Genomic DNA, 20,188 nt, shown 5'->3' with positions numbered 1-20,188 from the left:
AAATATATCATTTCAATTTATGAACCGACAATTTGAACTGACAATAATTATTCAGTCGAGTCGAAATATATTCTTGTCTCACAACTTGCAGAAGGAAGAAGTAGTATAGGGGATGGGGGTTCCAGCGCAACGACCACCGGAGGATTACCCGCCTAAAGTACCCCCCTCGATTCGTACCGCGATTACCCGCATCCCGCGTCTATGTAAAATATGTTAGTCTATATATGGAGTGCGAAGATTGTAAAGAGTTTGTTTTTGACTTCTGTATAAAGTGCTTAAAACCCAAGTTTGTACCTACTAAGCCAAATAAGTATATTTGTTGTGGTAAAAAAATGCAAATAGAAGACGACACGTCAGCACAGTGTTACGAGTGTGGTAAGAATATTCGTAATGCCGTACCAAATGCCACCAGAGAGCAGTATTACGCTAATGGAGGCCGTAAGAAGACCCCATACAAAAGAATAAAATACTTCAGAGACTGGATGAGTCACATACAAGGTCATCAGCCAGTATATTTAGATAACGAAGTAATGGAAAGAATTATAGACCACTTAGAAGAGCCAACGCCACAAAGCCTGCGGAAAACGCTAGAAAAATTAAAGCTAGGGAAGTATTACAAAGCTATTCCCTATCTTTTGTCTGAAATTACCGGTAAGTCTATTCCTGAGGTTTCTGATATGAGTAGAGCCGAGTGGATGTTTTGTCAGCTGAATAAGGATATTCCTTATTACCCTGATGTAATCTATGAAATATTTTACAAAATTGACCCCAACCACCACCTGTTAGAATGGATTCCAAGGCGATGATGTAATTAAGTCAATTTGCATATGACAGCCGGCGTTCAATATGCAAATAGAATCCTGTCACGCTCTTTTCAAAGCAAATCTTTACTGAGCGAGTTTTCTTTGAAGCTCTTCTTTTGCTTCTTGGTAGATCTTTTTGCGAGATTCCTCGGAAAGATCTCTTACAATTGTTTTTTTATTTCTTACATCCGACTTTAATTTCTCATACTTTTCCTCTTCAGCTAGAATAAGCGAGAATTCTACATCATCTATCTTTCTGTCACACAAAGCCTTTGAGACAAGGTCAGTGATAGTATTTACTTTAGCCTTTGACAGAGCTATTGTCGTGTCATGCTTGGATATTTTGCTTGACAACTGTTTCATAATGCCTGTTGTAACAGCGGAAACGATGCCGCAGGCGGCGCCGACGCTAGCTAAAGGAACTCCAACAATTACCCCAGGTCCAGTAAGCGAAGTAGCAACGCCAGTGCCTGTTAACGCCACGGACATGGAGCCGGAAGTTATCGCGATTTTATGTAAAATGCTTCGGGCTCTGACGTACTTTTTTTGGACTTTTTCATAATGTTTAGTTTGCCCTTCCAAGTAAGCCAGGATTAGGTTTACCTTATTCAAACGAAAGTTCTCGGCATTCAATTCATTAGGTAAATCAGGATAGAGAGGAGGTGCTGATGCTATAACATCCATTATATATACTAATGTACGACGCTTTTGGGAATGATATACAGGAGCAGCCACATCACGACAACCGGGATTACTGGAACTGGAGGGCCTTTAGGAAGATGTTTCCGTACGCGGGTGCTAGTAAGTTTGAAAGAAGACCCGATGGGATTTACTATAACGGTGAAAGAATGTACAGCAATGAGGATTTGAAACCTACGCTGGTTGATCAGGTGAAGCATTTACCGGTTGTACACCCCCCAACACCTAAGCCCGTTCATAAAGAAAGGCCACCAAAACCCGAGCATAAAGAACCTAATTTCCCAAGGGATCTATTAATGAACAAGGAAGATTACCCATTTTACGATGCTGAAGGTGGTGTAAACGAATTTGAAACGATGGTAACGCATCTAGAGATTTTAGTGGGTAAGCAATCATTTGACGTAGTAGTAAGGAACATCTATAAGAATACGATGTTGAAGCATACGTCAGGTAAAGAGGCCAGGGAATGGTTAGCAGGACCCAATATGCGATATTGGCCACAGCAGTTAAACTTTGCTGTCTGGGCCGCCACTAAAGGTTGTGGTGTTGCCGCGGACATGTTCCACATTTCATTTATGCGGTTTCACGTTGCCTTTACGGTTAGGAGGTTGTTGAAGGAGCTTAATGTACCTTTACCGGGAGATAAGGCATTTAATCCATTGAATAATCGATATGACGCCGCAGCCCTGGAAAGGTTAATTAATGAGTTCAAACCACAGCAAAAAGATTTTCGTTACAAAGAGGGTAAGACGCATGGGCTGGGTATAGTTTACGTTTGGGGTGCCAATGGTGAGAAGCCAGCCGACTACGGACATCAAAAATACCCAAGTGGTGAGTTAGAGTTCGGTGATATGGGCGGTGATAAGAGTAATAATTCTTTAATTACCAGAATTCAATCGAACTACCTCGGCACTTGGGATCCATTCGTGTTGATGAAAGGAAAAGGTCTAAGAAACCTAGCCAGGATTAACCGCAGCATTGAAGCATTTGTGTACTGTATCTTAGGAGCGCAGGTAAATACCCGCAGCCCCATCATTGGATCCCAAGGCGCTTCGCGGGAAACGCAAGAAGAATTCCTAACTTTATTTGAGTCTGCAATAATAGAAAATGACATATCCAAGTCGGTGCAGAGATATCAATTAGCGGTGCAGCAGTCTAAAGTGCGACTGGATTACGCTTTGTCGCCTGGTTGTTGGTTAATGCCAAGTAATTTGGTTATTAACACCAATTCCGTTGTGGGTTATAACAATAAGCTGCAGCGAGCTACCAAGGACATGAAGTTTGGGATGAATGACGTGAACTCTGACATGACCAAGAGCATTCCTCACTTCGTAGAGAAACCAAAAAAAGAGGTAGAAAAACCATTAAAAAAGGTGCTGCCAAAGAAATCAGTAAAGAAGGTTATACCTGAGGAATATGACCATAACTTACTAAAAGCCGGTCTAGCAGCTGCAAGCATTGGTCTGAGTTATTATATATGGCGATGAACAACCCCTACATGGCTGGAGTAGATTGTGTTTATACGACTTACAAAGGTGAGAAAAGATACACCCAGAGCTCTTGGGTTGATGTTACGGGGATGTCTGTGAATTTGAACTACTCAGGAAAGAAGTTAATCCTTTGTAGTATTTGCATTGGCGCAAGTAGTCATGCCAACGTAGGATTTCGCTTCTGCGACGACAATGGAGTATTACAGCCTATGCGCGTAAAAGATGATAACAGGGAGCCTACGCATTTCTCCGTAGAGCCCAACCCCAGCAGCCTTGAAAATCTATCGGTTTGGACTTTTCATATGGTCGCCGATTGTCATGGGAAGGTAAAGCTGCAGATAAGAGTAGACGATACGGGGAGGGTTACGATAAATAGCATAGATGATAAAAGAGATTACGTTTATAATCACAAAACTATTAGCGCCCTTACGGTAGTTAGCCTTTAAATATATGAATAACCCACATGTAAAGGAAGATTCGTTTTTTCATTATTTAGAGGAGGAGGAGTACTCTGACGATAGCTGGCATGATACCAACCTGCAGGTGAAGGTTGGAGGTCTTGGTATAATCATATGCACTATTAACATTAGTACGTGGAATGATTGCAATGTTGGGTTTAGAATCCTTGATGAGAATGACCACCCACTACTACCCTACAGGAAAAAAAATAATAAGAGGCATTTAACCCACTTCACTTTTGAGCCCACGACCACGAGCTCGGAGAACCTAACACCGGTGACTTTTCACATAATAGCTAATTGTCAACATGCGAGGCTTCAAATTCGTCCAAGCGACACAAGGAGCACCCATTCGGGTATTGTTGGGATAAATACCACCTATCCGGCAGCTGGCCCCCCGGTGGATGCTACCTGGAGTCATAAGACCATTAGTACTATGACTTTCATACCTTTAGTTTCGCATTATCAAGGCGGCGCGAATACTATCTTCACTTATCCCCAGTCGAGAACACCTCGGACACCCGACAACGATAAGCCACCAGTAATACACGAGGATAAAATTAACCCTTCATCTTTTTCAGGAGTACCACCCCAATAGCTACTACCAAGATCCAAACGTTATTCCCCACGAACTTCAACAGTTCTCCGCCGGCCCTAAGTGCCAAGGAAACGACCGAACCCAGCAGCCCAGGCAAACCGGCTGCCATCTTTTTTCCTAAGGCCGTTAGTCCATTACCTAATTTTTTTACGCCTGCGCCTGTAGCCTTAAGCGCGGACAAGATCACGCCTACTACGCTTGAAATAGCGACCGCGAATGCCAGTGGAATACCATACTTCAAAAGGGCTCTTTTTACCTTTTCCTTGGTGGTAAGCCCCAATTCTCTTTCCAGGTTTTCCTTTTGCGCATGTAATTCTGCAAGGCGCTCCTGAAGGGTTTCTACTTCCTTTTGAGCAGCTTCCCTTTCCTCTTCGGGGCGAGTTTGATCCGCAACTATTTCCTGCTGCCGCTCTATTTGTCCCTCCAGGTCTTCGATAGCCTGATCTCTTTGCCGGATTTGTTCTTCCTTAGCGTTAATTTCGGCAACCAACTGCCGCCGTTCCTCTAAAGAGGTAGCTATGGTGGTACGTAAGTTCCTAGCTTCTTCCTTGTTTATGTCTAGGTCTTGCAAGGCAAGTTCAAAGGCCTTTTGAGCTTGGTCCCTATCGCGTAGGGCTTTGTTTCTTTGTTCTCTCATTTCCATTATTCTTTGGTTCTTGTCGTCAACTTCTCTCTTTTGAGCATCAAGGAGTAGTCGGTTTTGTCGCATATAATCTGCTTCCCTTTCTTCCAACGTTTCTTGTAGTCCCTCAACGCGCTTTTCTAGCGCGACCTTTTCATTCAGGGTTTCCAACCTTTCTAACATGCTTCTAGTGGCACGCTGGAAGCCTTTTAATCTTGAGACGTCACCCCTAACTTCACCATCTTTATCAAAGAGGGGTTGTGGTTTCGTCCAGCGGTCTTTGTTAGGAAATCTTAGGTCTTGAACGCTTATGAGGACTTTGTTTTCGCGTTCTGTGAGCCTTACGTCGTCAGCATCGAAACGGGAATAACGCTCATTTAGCTCTTGCATTGCCCACTCTACAGTTTCCCGCGCGGTTGCTCCGCCCATGTTTTGAAGCTCCAAGTACTCAGGGATGGGTTTGCCGTGGTGTCTTGATTTCCACATGCGATTTAAGGTGGCCTTGGCGCTTTTCCATCTACTACCATATTTATCGTGTAAGGCTGCGTCGTAGATTAAGGGGTCGGTTTCCAGGCCTTTAGTCCATGCGTCGTATTCTTCATCGTTAATATCGACTTGACCTTCTTCAGTGGTGGGATCAAAATCTGTTCCTTCTACTTCCATTATATATGATAAGCTCAAAGTTAAACCCCAATATATTACCTAAGCAGGTTGGCGGACTGAAAGCAGAACGCACCTTTCACCGGGTCACCTTTACCCCCAGCAGCGCTAGACCTGGAGAAACCTTGTACGTAGGCGTGCCCCGCCTAACAGATAACCTAGTATTAGTTCCTGGTACCTTGGCGTTAAGGTTTGATTTGACGGTGCAACCTACCGCCGCAGATGAAAGGATTATCGTTAACAACCTTGGTCGCAACATCGTCTCAAAGATGCGAGTAAAGTTTGCCGGGGAATCCCTCTTAGACTTAAACAACTATGACCTTTACACCACTTACAAAGATCTGTGGTTGACTGCATTCGAAAGGGCACAAAAGATAGAGCAGGGTATTGGTAGCACAATCTTACGTAAGGTTAGGACTCCTACCAAGACACAACCTACTGACGGCAGCGGAGAAACCGCAGTGGCAGATGCAAAGGCCATTAAAACAGCCTATGGTACTAAATACGTAATACCATTGGACTTTGAGGCTATTACCAGCCACGGAGTTTATTATCCTAGACAGTTGAGTGAGTTGCAGTTTGAAGTGACCTTAGCCAACATAACTAACATCATTGGTGGGTTAAGCACTGCGTTGTCGGGAAGTATTCCTCCATATGCCATTACCAACCTGGAATTGCAGTATGAAACCATACATTCCGAAGATCTAGCACGCAGCGCTGGCATGGAATACAGCTCCGGAAAGGCTTTCTTGTATGACCACGCGGTAATGTATAAAACCTTTAGTTTCCTGGATAAGACAGACGCGGTAATTACTCAGAGCATTAATTTACCACGTCGTAGTCTTACAGGGCTGATGTTGGTATTTATCAAACCTTATGAAGCTGGTAAGCGCGACTCTGAAGCCTTTCATAACCCCAACATCACCAATGTCGGGATTAGCATCAATGGAGTTCCAAATAAGGTGTATTCGCAGGGAATGAAGCCCTCAGACATCTACAGGGAAATAAAAAGAAAGTTTGGGGATCAAGTTGCACCCGGCGAGTTCTTTACCGATAAGTATGCATTGTGGATTGACATGCGAACCACCGACGACGAGGATTTACATGGACAGGGATTGCGTCTGGTAAATACCCAGGACGGCATTACCCTGGAAATCAAGCGTGACTTAAACACTAGTGCAGGCGACTCAGACAAGATCAACGCATACGTCTTTGTGGTCTCTGACGCGCAACTGAGCGTAGAAATGAATCAGCTAAAGAGTGTTGCATATTAATGCGCTGCGCTCCCTCATCCAAGAAAGGATACAAATATCCCTTACGTATATAATGCTTCGCGTATTCAAAAACAACAACACCAAACTGCAATGCATAGTGCAAGGCGATAAACTTTATTTCAAAGCAAAGTCCGTGGCTGATGCCTTGGGTTACGTAAATTCCAGAAAAGCGGCGTCTGATCACGTCTCAGAGGAAAACAAGGTAACTTTGAGGTCTATAAAGGGTGTAAATCTGACTGACACCCTTAATGCGCAACCACATTCCGTTTACATCACTGAAATGGGTCTTTATGAGTTAATATTCGGATCTGAAAAGTCCGTAGCTAAGGCGTTCAGAAAATGGGTGTTAGGTGACGTTCTCCCTACCCTCAGGAAAACAGGTAAGTATGAAATAGAGCGGCGCTTTGACAGTCCTAACAAGTTGGTATTCAAAATAGAAAATGAATTTGACCTGCATAAGAAGGTCGTAAACTACATACGTCGATTTCACCCTATCCTACTGCTAGCACCAGGTCTTGGAGAACTACAGGACTCAGCTAGCAAAAGAATAGTATGTTGGCAGAAAGGTTACCAGGCAGGTCAGCCTGACATCTTAGTTCTCAATGCACATAAAAAACATAATGGGTTATGCTTGGAGTTGAAGACACCTAAGGGTAACGGCGTATTATCCTCAAAACAAAAGGCATTACTCGCACAATACAAAGCAAATGGTTACCTAACTATGGTGTGCAATGATTACGACCTTATATGCAGGGAGATCGACCATTACGCGGAAGGCATTCGCATACCTTGTCCTTGGTGTGATAAGGCTTTTAAGACGCAGGATACGTTAAGGACTCACCAAAGAATATTTCATAGATATAATGATAGTTGAACAGACACACTGGCGTGAATTAGTCCAAGGCATTTCATACAGAATAAAAAATTATGTTGTGTTCGAAGACATTAGCCGTTTAAGGTTGGTCTTGGAACACGACGGTAAAGAGTGCACACTGTGGGCACCCGACTGCGTGCGGTATGTCCTTCAAGGTGAGGAATTCACACACATACGCAGCTATGGTAAGGTCAGCGGTCGATGGAAGTTCGACGTTGAAAGGAAGGTAGATGCTAATCCTCTGTGTGATTAGAAGTCATCCTCATGGGCGGTTAAGTATTGGTCTGCTACGGCGGACCTCATTTTTTCTGTTATCTGGTAAGCGGATACGGTAATGAAGACGCCTCCTACGAATGCTGCGATTTGAGGAATCATATATCTTTCTCATTTTTCCAAGCCTTTCGTACCGCCAGGTAATGGTCTAAAGGACGTGGTCCGTCGTATAGACAGCACCAAATATGTTGTCCGCTCCGTTGACAGCCGCAGCGATCGCAAATAGCCTCCCAGTGTTCCCTGTCCTCCCATTTAACGCCCTCAACATCGTCAAAGCCTACAAAGGTTTGGTCAATTTCCTTCTTACGCTTTGTCAGCGCCCGGGAGGTTTCAAGGGGACAACAGCGTTCGGCTATGTCACCGTGGGTTTCGCAGGCAATACCTTCTAGGTGGTAACGGCGGCAGCGGTACTTATGCCAGTTCTCTTCAAAGAAGGGCTCATCACAGCGGCGGCAGTAGTTATTTAGACAGACTTTGTTGTCGCGGTGATATTGTAAGGCTTGGAGGGTGGACAGCTTTTGACCGCAGTCACCGCAAAGGGTGCTTATGGGACGGTATCGCAGTCGCTCCATATACTTACAGATTCTCTTTGTGTTTTAGGATCTGTGGGACACCAATGCCCAACAAAGGATCCTTCGGGGAATACCTTATTACAATGAGGACAGGCGTATCTTTTCTCCTCACGAATTATGCAGTCGGCAGGTAGTTCACACGTAATGCAGTCCATATATTGAAAGGGTTACTAGGATTCCTCCTGCGCCTTAACTTTGACGTAAGGATATCTTATTTCATTATTATTATTATTTCTTAGAATACGTTACGTAAAGACTTAACTTAGGGGTCCTTAATATTATTTCATTATTATTATTATTTCTTAGAATACGTTACGTAAAGACTTAACTTAGGGGTCCTTAATATTATTTCATTATTATTATTATTTCTTAGAATACGTTACGTAAAGACTTAACTTAGGGGTCCTTAATATTATTTCATTATTATTATTTCTTAGAATACGTTACGTAAAGACTTAACTTAGGGGTCCTTAATATTATCCTCTTTTCATCCATCATATTTAAGTAACATTAAAGAATAATAACCAATCATTAAAACTAAAGGTCCTAAGAATATCAGCCTAATAACATTTAAAACATTAAAGAATAATAACCAATCATTAAAACTAAAGGCCTTAAGAGACCCTACCCTATCAGCAACAACGAAGTAGGATTATTAATAAGGCATAAAGAACACCCTACTATAATGACGTGCAACGATTGCAACAAACGATTCAGTTCCTTACAGCGACTTAACTATCACACCGAAAACAAGGTCTGCTTTAAGCAACGCGCAGCAACGACATGCGAACATTGCAATAAGACCTTTACGACCAGCCAAGCTCGTTCCTACCACGTCAAAAACAAGGTCTGCTTTAAGCAACGCGCGACAGAAACGACATGCGAACATTGCAATAAGACCTTTGCTACCGCGCAAGCTTGTTCCTACCACGTCAAAAACAAAGTCTGTCGCCGAAACAACGCACACAACCTTACTTGCGAAGAATGCAACAAGGTACTAAGCTCTTCTCAAGCACTAGCATACCACATGGAACACAGAGTCTGCCTCAAATCTCTTTGCAAAAGCTGCAACGCATCCTTTGAAGATGCCTGGCACAAATACAGATGTAAACGATACGACCTTTCAGAAGTCGTCTGCGAAGAGCATGGCGACGTAGCAGAACGTTGTTGTCCAGTCGACACGGTAAGGCAATTAAACAACCAGAAAAAAGAAATAGACAACCTCTTTGTGAACTTCGACGTCACATTTGAAAAGGTCGCCTGGGAGAACGTAAACTACTGGAACGACACTTGCGATAAGTGTGGCTGCGTCAGGAAGGAACAACACTTGTGGCAGTGCTTATACGATCCATCACAAGCACGTACTTTCAGTCGCTATGCTGAAATGCGTATGAAAGATGCGCTGCTACGCCAGCAACGACGATGAGGTTCTAGAGGGGATATCTCATGAAGTCCTTAACGGACTCCGCAGCCCAACACACTATCGTTAAAACCGCACCAAACCGTTCTTCGCGCTTCAGACTACACATTTCATCATACAATTCCTGCACACGCTCTTTTAACCGATCTATTTCTTCCCTTTGTATTTCTATGGTGTTTTTTTTTTATCCTTTGCGTCGGCGGTCATTCTTCTTACTGCTTCCACTGGTTCCATCTATATATGAATCCAGATCACATGCCTTGTAACGCTCTGATAGTAGGACCCACCGGCTGCGGAAAGACCCAGTTCATCGTGGAGCAGCTATTAGGGCCCTTTAGATACCGTTTCGACTACATCGTGCTATTATGCCCCACCTACGTGAATAACCGCACCTGGGAAGGCATAGGAGTGAAAGATGACGACTTCTTCGTAGATATTTTAGACCCTAACGAGTTATCCAGCCATTTGAAGTTCTGGCACAAGCAATTCCCTAAAGATACGCAAACCTTGTTCATACTGGATGACATTGCCTGTGGGGACGACGTAAAAAAGCGCACCTCCGAATTAGTGAAGCTCGCTTTCAGCGGTAGGCATGACAATATCAGCGTTTGGTTACTCTCGCAGCAGCTTACCAGTGTCTCTAAACCCTTCAGGGAAAACATAGGCTCCCTGGTCGTATTTTATACACCCAGTAAGTCTGACCTGCAAACCATCTTAAGCGACTACGGCGGTGAAATATCCAAGGAACAGTTGCATGAATACATGCGGCGTTTAAAGACGCATCAACATTCCAAGATGATATTCACTTTAAGGTTTCCTTATAACGTTAACATATATGGAGATTGAGCAGCTCTTAGATGAAGTCCCCACACAGGTAGACGAAAGTAACCTCAAGGAACAACTCAACATCCTTGTGTCTTCGGGGAAGTGTAAAGAAATGATAGGCAAGGAACTTACCCATGAGCAAGTTAACAAGTTGTCAGAAGAGGAGGTTAAGAAGTTCCATAAGAGGTACGAGGCCGCCCTTGCAAGTAAGACCACGGACGCCGTCGCAGACTCCGCTATCCGACTTGCGACTAAATTGCTTGGACTTGCACTGCCCATAGACGATGTGGATCAACTGCGGAAGGACATAAGAGATGACTATGTCATCGCCCAAGAACTTAAGATAACCTGCGGGTGGTTGTCTTTGAAGTGCGGCAAGTTAATGGCAGTAGCCTCTGCGGCTTTGCACGTAGCTCAGCACGTTGACTTGAAGGAGGTACTAGGTTCCTTTGGAACATCTTGGAAGGACTTCAAGAAGGACAGAGAAGTCGAAAAGGTCTTTCAGGCAGCACTTGCTGATAATCAAGTCACCTCAAGTACTTAGTCAAGTCATTGTCAAGTCACCTCAAGTACTTAGTCAAGTACTTAGTCAAGTCATTGTCAAGTACTTAGTCAAGTCATCCTTAAGTACTTAGTTAAGTCATCCTTAAGTACTTAGTCAAGTCATTGTCAAGTCGTCTTAAGTACTTAGTCAAGTCATTGTCAAGTACTTAGTCAAGTCGTCTTAAGTCATTCTCAAGTACTTAGTCAAGTCATTGTCAAGTCGTCCTTAAGTACTTAATCAAGTCATCCTTAAGTCATTGTCAAGTCATCGTCAAGTTACTTGTCAAGTCCTTCAAGTCCTTAGATATAAGATGAGTGGCACCGAAGAGCAACCTCAGGAGGAGCAGAAGATTACCAAGCCTAAATCTGCAGGCAGAGTTGCCGCGGGAAAGAAGCTCGCGGAGATGAACAGAAAGAATAAAGCAAAGAAAGAAGAAAAGGTGGAGGACGAAAGCGAATCCTTTTGGAATCCCGGCTACGTCATCGGCGCGTTAGGAATTGCTATAGCAGCAGGCAGCTTTTATTTACAATGGCGGAATATGAAGCCAGAAGTAAAGTGGGAGGCCCCAACATATCACGCACCTGTGGAGGTCAGAAAAAACAAAATCCCTGAAATGGAATGACCTTCTCGCTTTGTAATATAATGTCGACTGCATTGTTGAAAACTGTTGAAGAAGCAGCTATCATTACCTCTATTGTTGCGGGTATTGGTTGGGTAGGTAAGAAAGTGCTCAAAGAAGACTTTACTGAAGACCCAAGCAAGAGCTTCGCTAATTTCGCTAAAATGACCGCTGCCGTTGGCGGGGCTATCTTGCTAAAGGATTACCTACGGAAGGAAAAGTACCTGCCTAACATATAATGGTTAGCTTAGTCGCAGGTGGAGTCATTGCAGCTTTAGCATTTACAGGGGCTAATTATGGCGGTAGATATCTGGATAAATTAGTTAGCGGTGATAGGAACGCAGAATCTAACGCCGAAAGAAAAAGGCACGACTTAGCGCTGGAGAAATATCAGCGGGACGTGGCGGTTTGGAATGAAAAAAGACAAGCTTACAGGGATTGGTTGGATAAGAATTACCAAGACAAAATGCAGGCGGATAAGAACTTCGAAAATACAGACTACGCCTTCAAACTTTATTCGCAGGCGCACCCAACAGTGGTGTTAAAGAAGCCTGACTTTAAGAATTACTACCAGCCTTCTAAGAAACAAAAAAATAGTGAGTTGGTCTTCGTAGGAGTCGCAGGGCTGGCAGGAGGCGTGGCCTTGGCGTATCTAATATAATGATCGTCTTTTTGGAAAGCGACAAGAATGACTTTACCACTTATCTGAATCCTCCCATCCGCGCGGAAAGGGTTCGGTTGGTTAGTTGCTCTTTGTACAATTCTTGGTATAATTTAATTGATGGCTTTGTCGTTGACAATGCCGCCAAACCAAAAATACCAGATTCCCAATACACACCTATAACACTGGCTAAGGAGCTAGCAAAGCATGGATATACTCTTACCACAGGATTACCCCATGAAATGACATTTAAGAAAAATAATGGAAGCGCTAATTTGAAGGACAGTTCATTGGTAGAACTCCTGGGTCTTACTAGTACCACGATAAATAACGGCAGTACATATGATGTGAAATGGAAAGTCGCATCCTCTTACGAAGTCTATTGCGACTTGATCCATAGTTACAATAATGGAGAAAAGTCTTCTCTTATGTCCAAGTTTCTACCCAAAGGTAATCCATTTGACCCAGTAGAATACACTCCCATTTCTTTGAGCTATGACTTGTCTAATTTGGTGGAAAGCATAAACATCACCATTAAAGTGGACGGAAAGACGGTGGATTTCAATGGACGTAAGATCAATCTTGTTTTATCCTTCGCTTGAATCAAGCGAAGCGCGATTCTATTCATATAATGGGCCGAACTGAGGACAAACTTAAAAGGATTTACTATGGGCCTGAAGGCTATTGGAAAGGAGCGTCAGCTATTAAAAAACTCGCGACCGCGGCCAGGGTATCAGATGAAACGGCTAAGAACTGGCTAAGAAAACAAACCCTCTGGCAGGTCTATCTTCCCGTGCCTAAGTACATTCCCAGGCCCAGCTTTACCGTAAATACCCCCAATGAAGTTCATCAGGCGGATTTGCTCTTCTTACCGCACGACAAGGTGAGAAGAAAGACCTATAGGTACGCTTTGACCGTAGTTGATATCGCAAGCAGATACAAGGACGCCGAACCCATAACCAGCAAGGATTCTGGGGAAGTCGCAGAAGCCCTAGGTAGGATTTATAAGCGCGTCTTGAAATGGCCTAAGCTGCTGCAAGTGGATGCGGGGACAGAGTTCATGGGCGTGGTTACTAAGACCCTGAAAGACCACAGCACCAAGATTAGGAGAGCCGAAGCTGAGTACCACAGGGGTCAAAGCATCGTCGAAAGATTCAATAAGACCTTGGCCGAGCGTCTCTTTGGGTACCAGTATTGGAAAGAGCTGGAAGATCCATCCAAACGCAACAGAGAATGGACTCAGAGGCTCCCCCAGGTCGTCGCGGCTTTGAACAACGAGGCGGCCAGGGCTACGGGAATAAAACCCAGAGATGCCATAAAAAAGAAACACGTGGAACACAAGTCCTGCGTCAGAAGTTCAAGGGCGGTCTTCCCCCAGGAAAAGAAATTAGGTGATGTCACGGTTCGATATCTCTATGAGCCGGGTGAATTAGAAGGAGGATCCAAAAGAGCTACGGATCCTAATTGGTCTTTTGAAACTTACCAGATCCGAAGTGCGATAGCTAAGAAGGGTCAGCCCATCTTGTATTATCTTCATGATGGTCCCACTCGTGGGTTCGTCAAAGAAGAACTGCTTATCGTGTGATGTCCGAATGCTATCGTATGAATACCATCATCACACATCCACCTCTTACCGTCAAATGCAGACAGCGACACCTTCTCCTGCGTGACGTTATGTATCTGATGACCATAGCTGCGCAGGCTGTTCATCTTATGTCGCTGTTCCTTACGCGTACGCAGTACCTTCAAGTAGGACTCGTGCGTAATGTCCTTCTTAACCACGTATTTTTTTACGCCTTTGGCTTTCTTTTCTACACCGTCCAGCTTTAGCACGCTGTACATCTTAGGTTTCAGACCCACGTATTCCACGATGGGTTTTCCTTTCATCTCATCCTTCATTTTCCCGATTACTTTCTTGTTTTTAGGGGAGTAAAGAAAGTGGTCGCGTGGGTAATCGCTGGTGTCGTATTCATCGATGTCGGGAACACAGTCTTCGTAAATGTCTTCCGTGTGCACCTCTAGTATCAAGGAATCGGTGTCGGTGTATAAGAGGCGGCACTTATCACCGTATTTCGGTTTTAGCTTGTCGTAGTAAAACTCATACATGAGCAGCTTTGATAGGTCTAACACTGTAAACCCCGTGTATACGGGTTTATTCAGGAATAGATTCGCTTTCTTCATGTGAATCACGTAGAAGTTTAACATTTCTACGTATCTAACGAATCCAGGCTGTGACACGTATGCTTCTGCTTCCTCTCTGGTGCTGGCTATCTTTATGCTTACGCGCTTGCGGATGTTCTCCATTGTCTTACCAAATACGCTATTGTTCATTAGTTTAAACAGGTTCTTTTCGAAGTCATTCTTTGCCTGCGTGCGCTTTTGTGTGTTAAAGTCAATGTAGGAGCGCATCCATGGTTCCTGCGTGAACTTCAAAACGCGATGGATCTTCTTCACGCGTAAGCCGTGGCGCACATAGAACTGCAGGTTGCGGTAATGCACCACGTACTTTCGCTTGTCCATCAGGTTCATCGTTAGCTTCCTGTATGGCTTGTATCCGGGACACATTTGCTTTTGCAGCGGAGACAGCTGCTTAAATGGTATCTCTATCGCTTCTGGTGCTAACGGGAACTCATCGTGCGCGTCGTGCAAGTGCTCTGGGTATTCCAAATCAACCTCCAGCACGTAACCTTTGTCGTCTTCTTTACCTACGTTTAGGTAAAACTCTATGGGCTTTATGTTGTCCCATTCGAAGTCGCGTACAGGTAAGTACTGCGACATTGCCCAACCGTAGAGGTTGTTTGCGTCTAAGTAGAATATGTATGTGGTTGGCTTCTCCGGGTCGTACTCCACCGTGGGATTGTTCGCTTTTGCGTATCGTCTGCTGGGCCCGCAAACACCGCCGCGGATACCGTCTTCCATAAAGCGGTACATGTCGTATTCCGTTAGGAGATCCAGTTGCGCGTTTGTCTTCTTTAGAAGCGCACTCCAACTAAGCCCAGGAGCCGTGTAGAAGTTCGCTGGATCCAACCCGTAGTATTCCATTGCCATCTTTCGAAAGCTTTGGAAAACATCTGCGAGCAGCACTACGTCTGAACGTAGGTAGATGTCGTGGTATTCTCCCATATTCTCACAGGAGTACTTTTCCCACACATCTAACGCATGCTGGTACTCCTCGTCCTTTATACCAGACTCGTTTAGGGTGCTGTAGAATCTCTCTTTGGGTGGTAGGGGCTCTTCGAATCGCTCCCAGGAATCCATGTATTCGTATGGGTAGACTCCTTTCCTTTCCGCGCCGTATTGACTGGAAATGGGGAACTCCGTGTTGTATTTAACCAAGTTTGCTAAGGAGTCCGCCATGAACTGCTGCGAGTCTAAGAACTTCAGCTTGCCCACAGTTACGGACATGTACCTTTCTTTGTTGTTGGGTATGCACTTTACTTCGGAGCCGTCTGTTCCTTGTAAAAGTAAGTGACTGTCGTAACCCCTTAAATTGTGAAAGAATACGGGTATTTCCATTTCTGGATCTACTTTGAAGTTTATATTACATTTCCAATGAGCCGCACCTCTGTATTTACCCGTGATGTGGCAGTGATCTCTAACCTTATCCACATAGAAATCCTCAACAAATGCTTTGTGGCAGTGAATGCAATGCGTGGAGGGCTTTCCCGGCTTCTCACCCTTCTTAGCATACTTCCCGCATTTAAAATGAGCTTCTCCTAAATACTTTCCATCTTCGTCCCACGCTTTCTTGGCTCGTCTTCCAAACTGGAGAAGCGTATGTTGGCAAATGTGGCATTTCTTTGCCTTGGTAAAAGCCTCCTGGTTTTCTTTGGTAAATACCATCTTCTTTGGGTGTCTTAATTGTTCTCTTATCTCTTCCTCCTCTTCTCGCAATGCTTCTAGAAACTCATTAGCTGCGTTCTTACCTCGGTAAATTACAGGAGGGTTAGCCTTACCGTCTGATCTGACTACTATGTAACCAAAGGAGCAAATCTCGTGTAATCCCACCTTATTCGTGGCACCACTTTTCTGCTCTTCCTTAGTTATCAACGCTTCAAAGTCTGCATATATCACGTAAGGCACCTGCATCTGCTTTTGATGGTCTGAGTAGGATAGGTTCTTATCTGTGGGCATCTGGATCCGTTGCGCCACTTCTTCGACTCCGCGACATATTTCATCGTGTTCCTTTAGAGCTTTAACGCTGGTAAAGGATAATAAGCAGCAATCGCAGAAGTATTTCTTACCTTTGTGTTTGGTGTGTCTGTAAAATAGTCTGCTAATATGTTTAACCCACGAATAATGTCCGCCGTGGTAGAAAAGGTGTATTCGTTCTCCTTTACTCTTTGACAACACTAGTGGTACTATCGTTTGGTCTCTGACTCCATAAACGTTAATTGCTAAATCGTTTATTTCCTCAAATATGGGGATGTCTATCAACTGCATGGGAAATTCCACACCATCCCACTCTAAATCGTCTGTGGGATACTTACTTGTCCTACATGGATCCTTCTCTGCTGGATACAGTGCGGATCGTATTGCCCACATAAAGCAGCGGTTGTCGTCATTCTTTACGTTAACGATTGCCTTCTTCCTTTCTACCCACACCGGCAGGGGCACGTAACTTCCTCCTCGTATTGGCACGTACCTTGCCATGCTAACCTCCATACCTTCTACCTCCTCCACTGTCCAACCTGATCCTTCTTTCGTGTAGTTAGACAGCGGCTCCATTATTGCTTCTAAGGCTTCGCTGAGTGACCTATCCAGATTCGTGGACTCTAATATAACCAGTGACTTTGATCGCAACATTGCTGTCGTCGTTACCTCATCTTTTGATAAACTTACTTCTACCATTATACTCGCTTTCAGGGCTCCTAATTCTTCTATACCTTTTCGAAGTGTTCTCTTGACCTTCCTTTCTGACTGACGCCAAAACTGTCTAACGTCAATCTCACCGTTACCGGGTATTGACACCGTTTCGAAATTGCTTTGGGATTCCATCTATATAATAGGAAATATCTTATACCTAATTCCAGACCCTTTTCAGATCGTCGTAGTCATACTCACAATCCTGACAATGCCAAAACAATTTAACCTTAGTCTCAAACTTCTTACCACATCCACAATCATAGCTGCTCATACATTTCGTCTTCATCTTCAAATGCTTCTTCAAGTCCACTTCTTTCTTAAAAGTTCTTTTACAATCTTCGCACTCCATATATAGACTAACATATCTTACATAGACGCGGGATGCGGGATGCGGGTAATCGCGGTACGAATCGAGGTGGGTACTTTAGACGGGTAATCCTCCGGTTGTCGTTGCGCTGGAACCCCCATCCCCTATACTACTGAAGAAGCATGACTTGAAGTAGCTGATATGGAAATCATTCCACTCTAAGCATTCGAGCTTGAGAATGTAGCCATATTGGAATCTTAAGAATTTCAGAGAACACAAAAAACTATAAGATTCAAAGCAATACTTCTTTTTTACAGTTCCATTCAATGATCACGAATGTACCTGACATGCACAATAGTTGTGTCATCTATTATACAAACATTGCAATTTTAATGCATATTTTGATTGAATTGTGAATTGTTTTTTTTACTTATAGGAAGAGGAGAATTTTTTAGACACATCTACTAGTGGTAAGTCAAAAGATAAATAGAGGATATTACATGGGCGCGCGGAGATACGAAATTTATCTTCGAGTGTTGAAAAGATCTCTCACAAGTGAGCGCAGCGAACGAGTGAGAGATTTTCAACATGAGAAGATAAATTTCGTATCTCCAAGCACCCATGTAATATTCTGTTTATTATATGATTATCAATGAAATATGTTTTGGCTTTTTCAGGCAATTCCTTCCTTGTATTTTTGAATAGCCATCGCAATGGTGTTATTTTCACACGTGAAAATAACATGTTATTTTCACGTGTGAAGATATCAATTTTTCGAAATAGAGAAAAATAGATATTTCATTGGTAATTATATAATAAAGTGTATTATTATATAATTAACTATGAAATATCTATTTTTCTCTATTTCGAAAAATTGATATCTTCACACGTGAAAATAACATGTTATCTTCACGTGTGAAAATAACACCATTGCGATGGCTATTCAAAAATACACGAAAAGAATTGCCTGAAAAGGCCAAAACATACTTCATTGATAATTATATAATAAACAGAATATTACATGGGCGCTTGGAGATACGCAATTTATCTTCTCGTGTTGAAAATCTCTCACTCGTTCGCTGCGCTCACTTGTGAGAGATCTTTTCAACACTCGAAGATAAATTTTGTATCTCCGCGCGCCCATGTAATATCCTCTATATATCCACCTCTCTTTCTATATAGTGGTCATACATGTAAATGTATCCCAGTACCTCAAGGTGACATCAAGCTATTTGATGCAGAATTAAATGCTAATTCCAAAAATGAACCTGAAAATGGGGTGTCATCACAAGCTTGATTTTGAGATTGAATTTTGAATACCTACATAAGATTGGAAGAAAAATGGTGAAAATAATTTTATAAAAAAAAGTGAAAATGATAAGAGCAATGCTAATTCATGTGATGAGGATGATGATATCTTTAACTATCAGAGCTTACCACCACTCTCTCCAGTAAATCTAGATTCAGAAAATGTCATTGCCACAGGTATTAATAATGCCTATTATAATTACAATTGAAATATATAGGAGCTTCTCATATCTTTTTATTGTCTTTACATGTTGTGTTAATTGCAACTCAACTTTAAAATCCATTTAGCAGTACACTGTAATAGCTCTTAGTTGATTTGTTTACCTTAGTTTTGTTTACATTTTAAGAACAGTAATATACATTACTTTTTTCAATTCTGAATCATTGCTATTCTATTACCCTTCCAGCCATATCATCAGTTGCCAGAAATGAAGAAGAAACAGATTATCTTCTGCTGAATCTTTTGAAACCTCCTCAGGAAGCAACAGAAGAAGTAAGTGAAGCCTTTTCATTTCTTAAGGTATCATGGGACAAACGTTTTGAAGAATGTTTTTCTTTTCTTTTCTTCTTTTTTAAAATTTTATTTATTTATTTATTTTTATTTTGCCACACAATGTCAGTGTTAAATTTCATTTGCTTTATTCAGAAGTTATACAGTAATTGTCAATAATGTTGTCCATAAAATGCTTTTTGATTTTTTCATAAGTACCTTCTATTTGAGATGCATATTATATGCATAACACATTACAGTTTCGTGTCTGTCAAAAACTAAATTCCTTGTGATGAAATTGAAAATGTGATGAATTTAGACAACTCAAATGTCCAAATCCAAAATCTTTGTTTTCAAAAATTGAACTATTATATACTTTGATGGGAATGTCTTTCAAAAAGACAAATAGTTTTTTCCCATGATATCTTAATAATTGCTACACTGATACAGTTCAGTAAATATGCATTTGTGCTTGCTTGTTTTCCGTTTGAGATATCAGTATATTAGATTAAATGGTTACCGGTCTTTTCGAACCAAAGTCTTTTCGATCCAGGTCTTTTCGAACCAAGTCCAGGTCTTTTCGAACCACCTATATACACTTTCGATCCACCTATGTACACTTTCGATCCCCCTATATACACATTCGATCCAATACAGTTATGAAATATTTTATAGATGTTTAGCGTTTTCTTTTGGAAATATTAGAGAAATATCATAGAAGAAGTGAATTAATCCAAGTGAGCGAACCAAGTATCGTGTGTGATATGTGTTTTAATAGTATCGCTTACGAAGCTAAGTTAGCCCCCATAGTCACTTCCAACGTAA

General features: G+C 42.6%; 1 protein-coding gene across 1 annotated transcript; it reads left to right on the top strand.

Moving 5' to 3' along the window:
* The first annotated feature begins 100 nt into the window (after nt 1–100).
* On the top strand, nt 101–8,543 carry LOC148910609 (uncharacterized). The gene is made up of 3 exons (XM_089030956.1): nt 101–651; nt 1,025–1,085; nt 8,352–8,543. Exons 1-3 carry the CDS (start codon nt 225–227, stop codon nt 8,455–8,457), a joined length of 594 nt encoding a protein of 197 aa, XP_088887082.1. The 5' UTR covers nt 101–224; the 3' UTR covers nt 8,458–8,543.
* The last annotated feature ends 11,645 nt before the right edge of the window (nt 8,544–20,188 follow it).

Source organism: Actinia tenebrosa, unplaced genomic scaffold (genome assembly GCF_029948245.1).
Source record: "Actinia tenebrosa isolate PJP-AT-01 unplaced genomic scaffold, QUT_ActTen_1.0 PGA_scaffold16__25_contigs__length_10494907, whole genome shotgun sequence".
NCBI lineage: Eukaryota > Metazoa > Cnidaria > Anthozoa > Actiniaria > Actiniidae > Actinia > Actinia tenebrosa.
The sequence above is the reverse complement of the archived record's forward strand: the minus strand, read 5'-3'. Positions and strand labels throughout refer to the sequence as shown.

What these genes read in the sequence shown, in the direction of transcription:
- LOC148910609 (XM_089030956.1), top strand. Translation starts at nt 225, where the DNA reads ATGGAGTGCGAAGATTGTAAAGAGTTTGTTTTTGACTTCTGTATAAAG. An exon ending in TCTTTTGTCTGAAATTACCG is followed by an intron (nt 652 to 1,024) that starts GTAAGTCTATTC and finishes TTTCCTCTTCAG; the next exon opens with CTAGAATAAGCGAGAATTCT. An exon ending in CACAAAGCCTTTGAGACAAG is followed by an intron (nt 1,086 to 8,351) that starts GTCAGTGATAGT and finishes TTTGTGTTTTAG; the next exon opens with GATCTGTGGGACACCAATGC.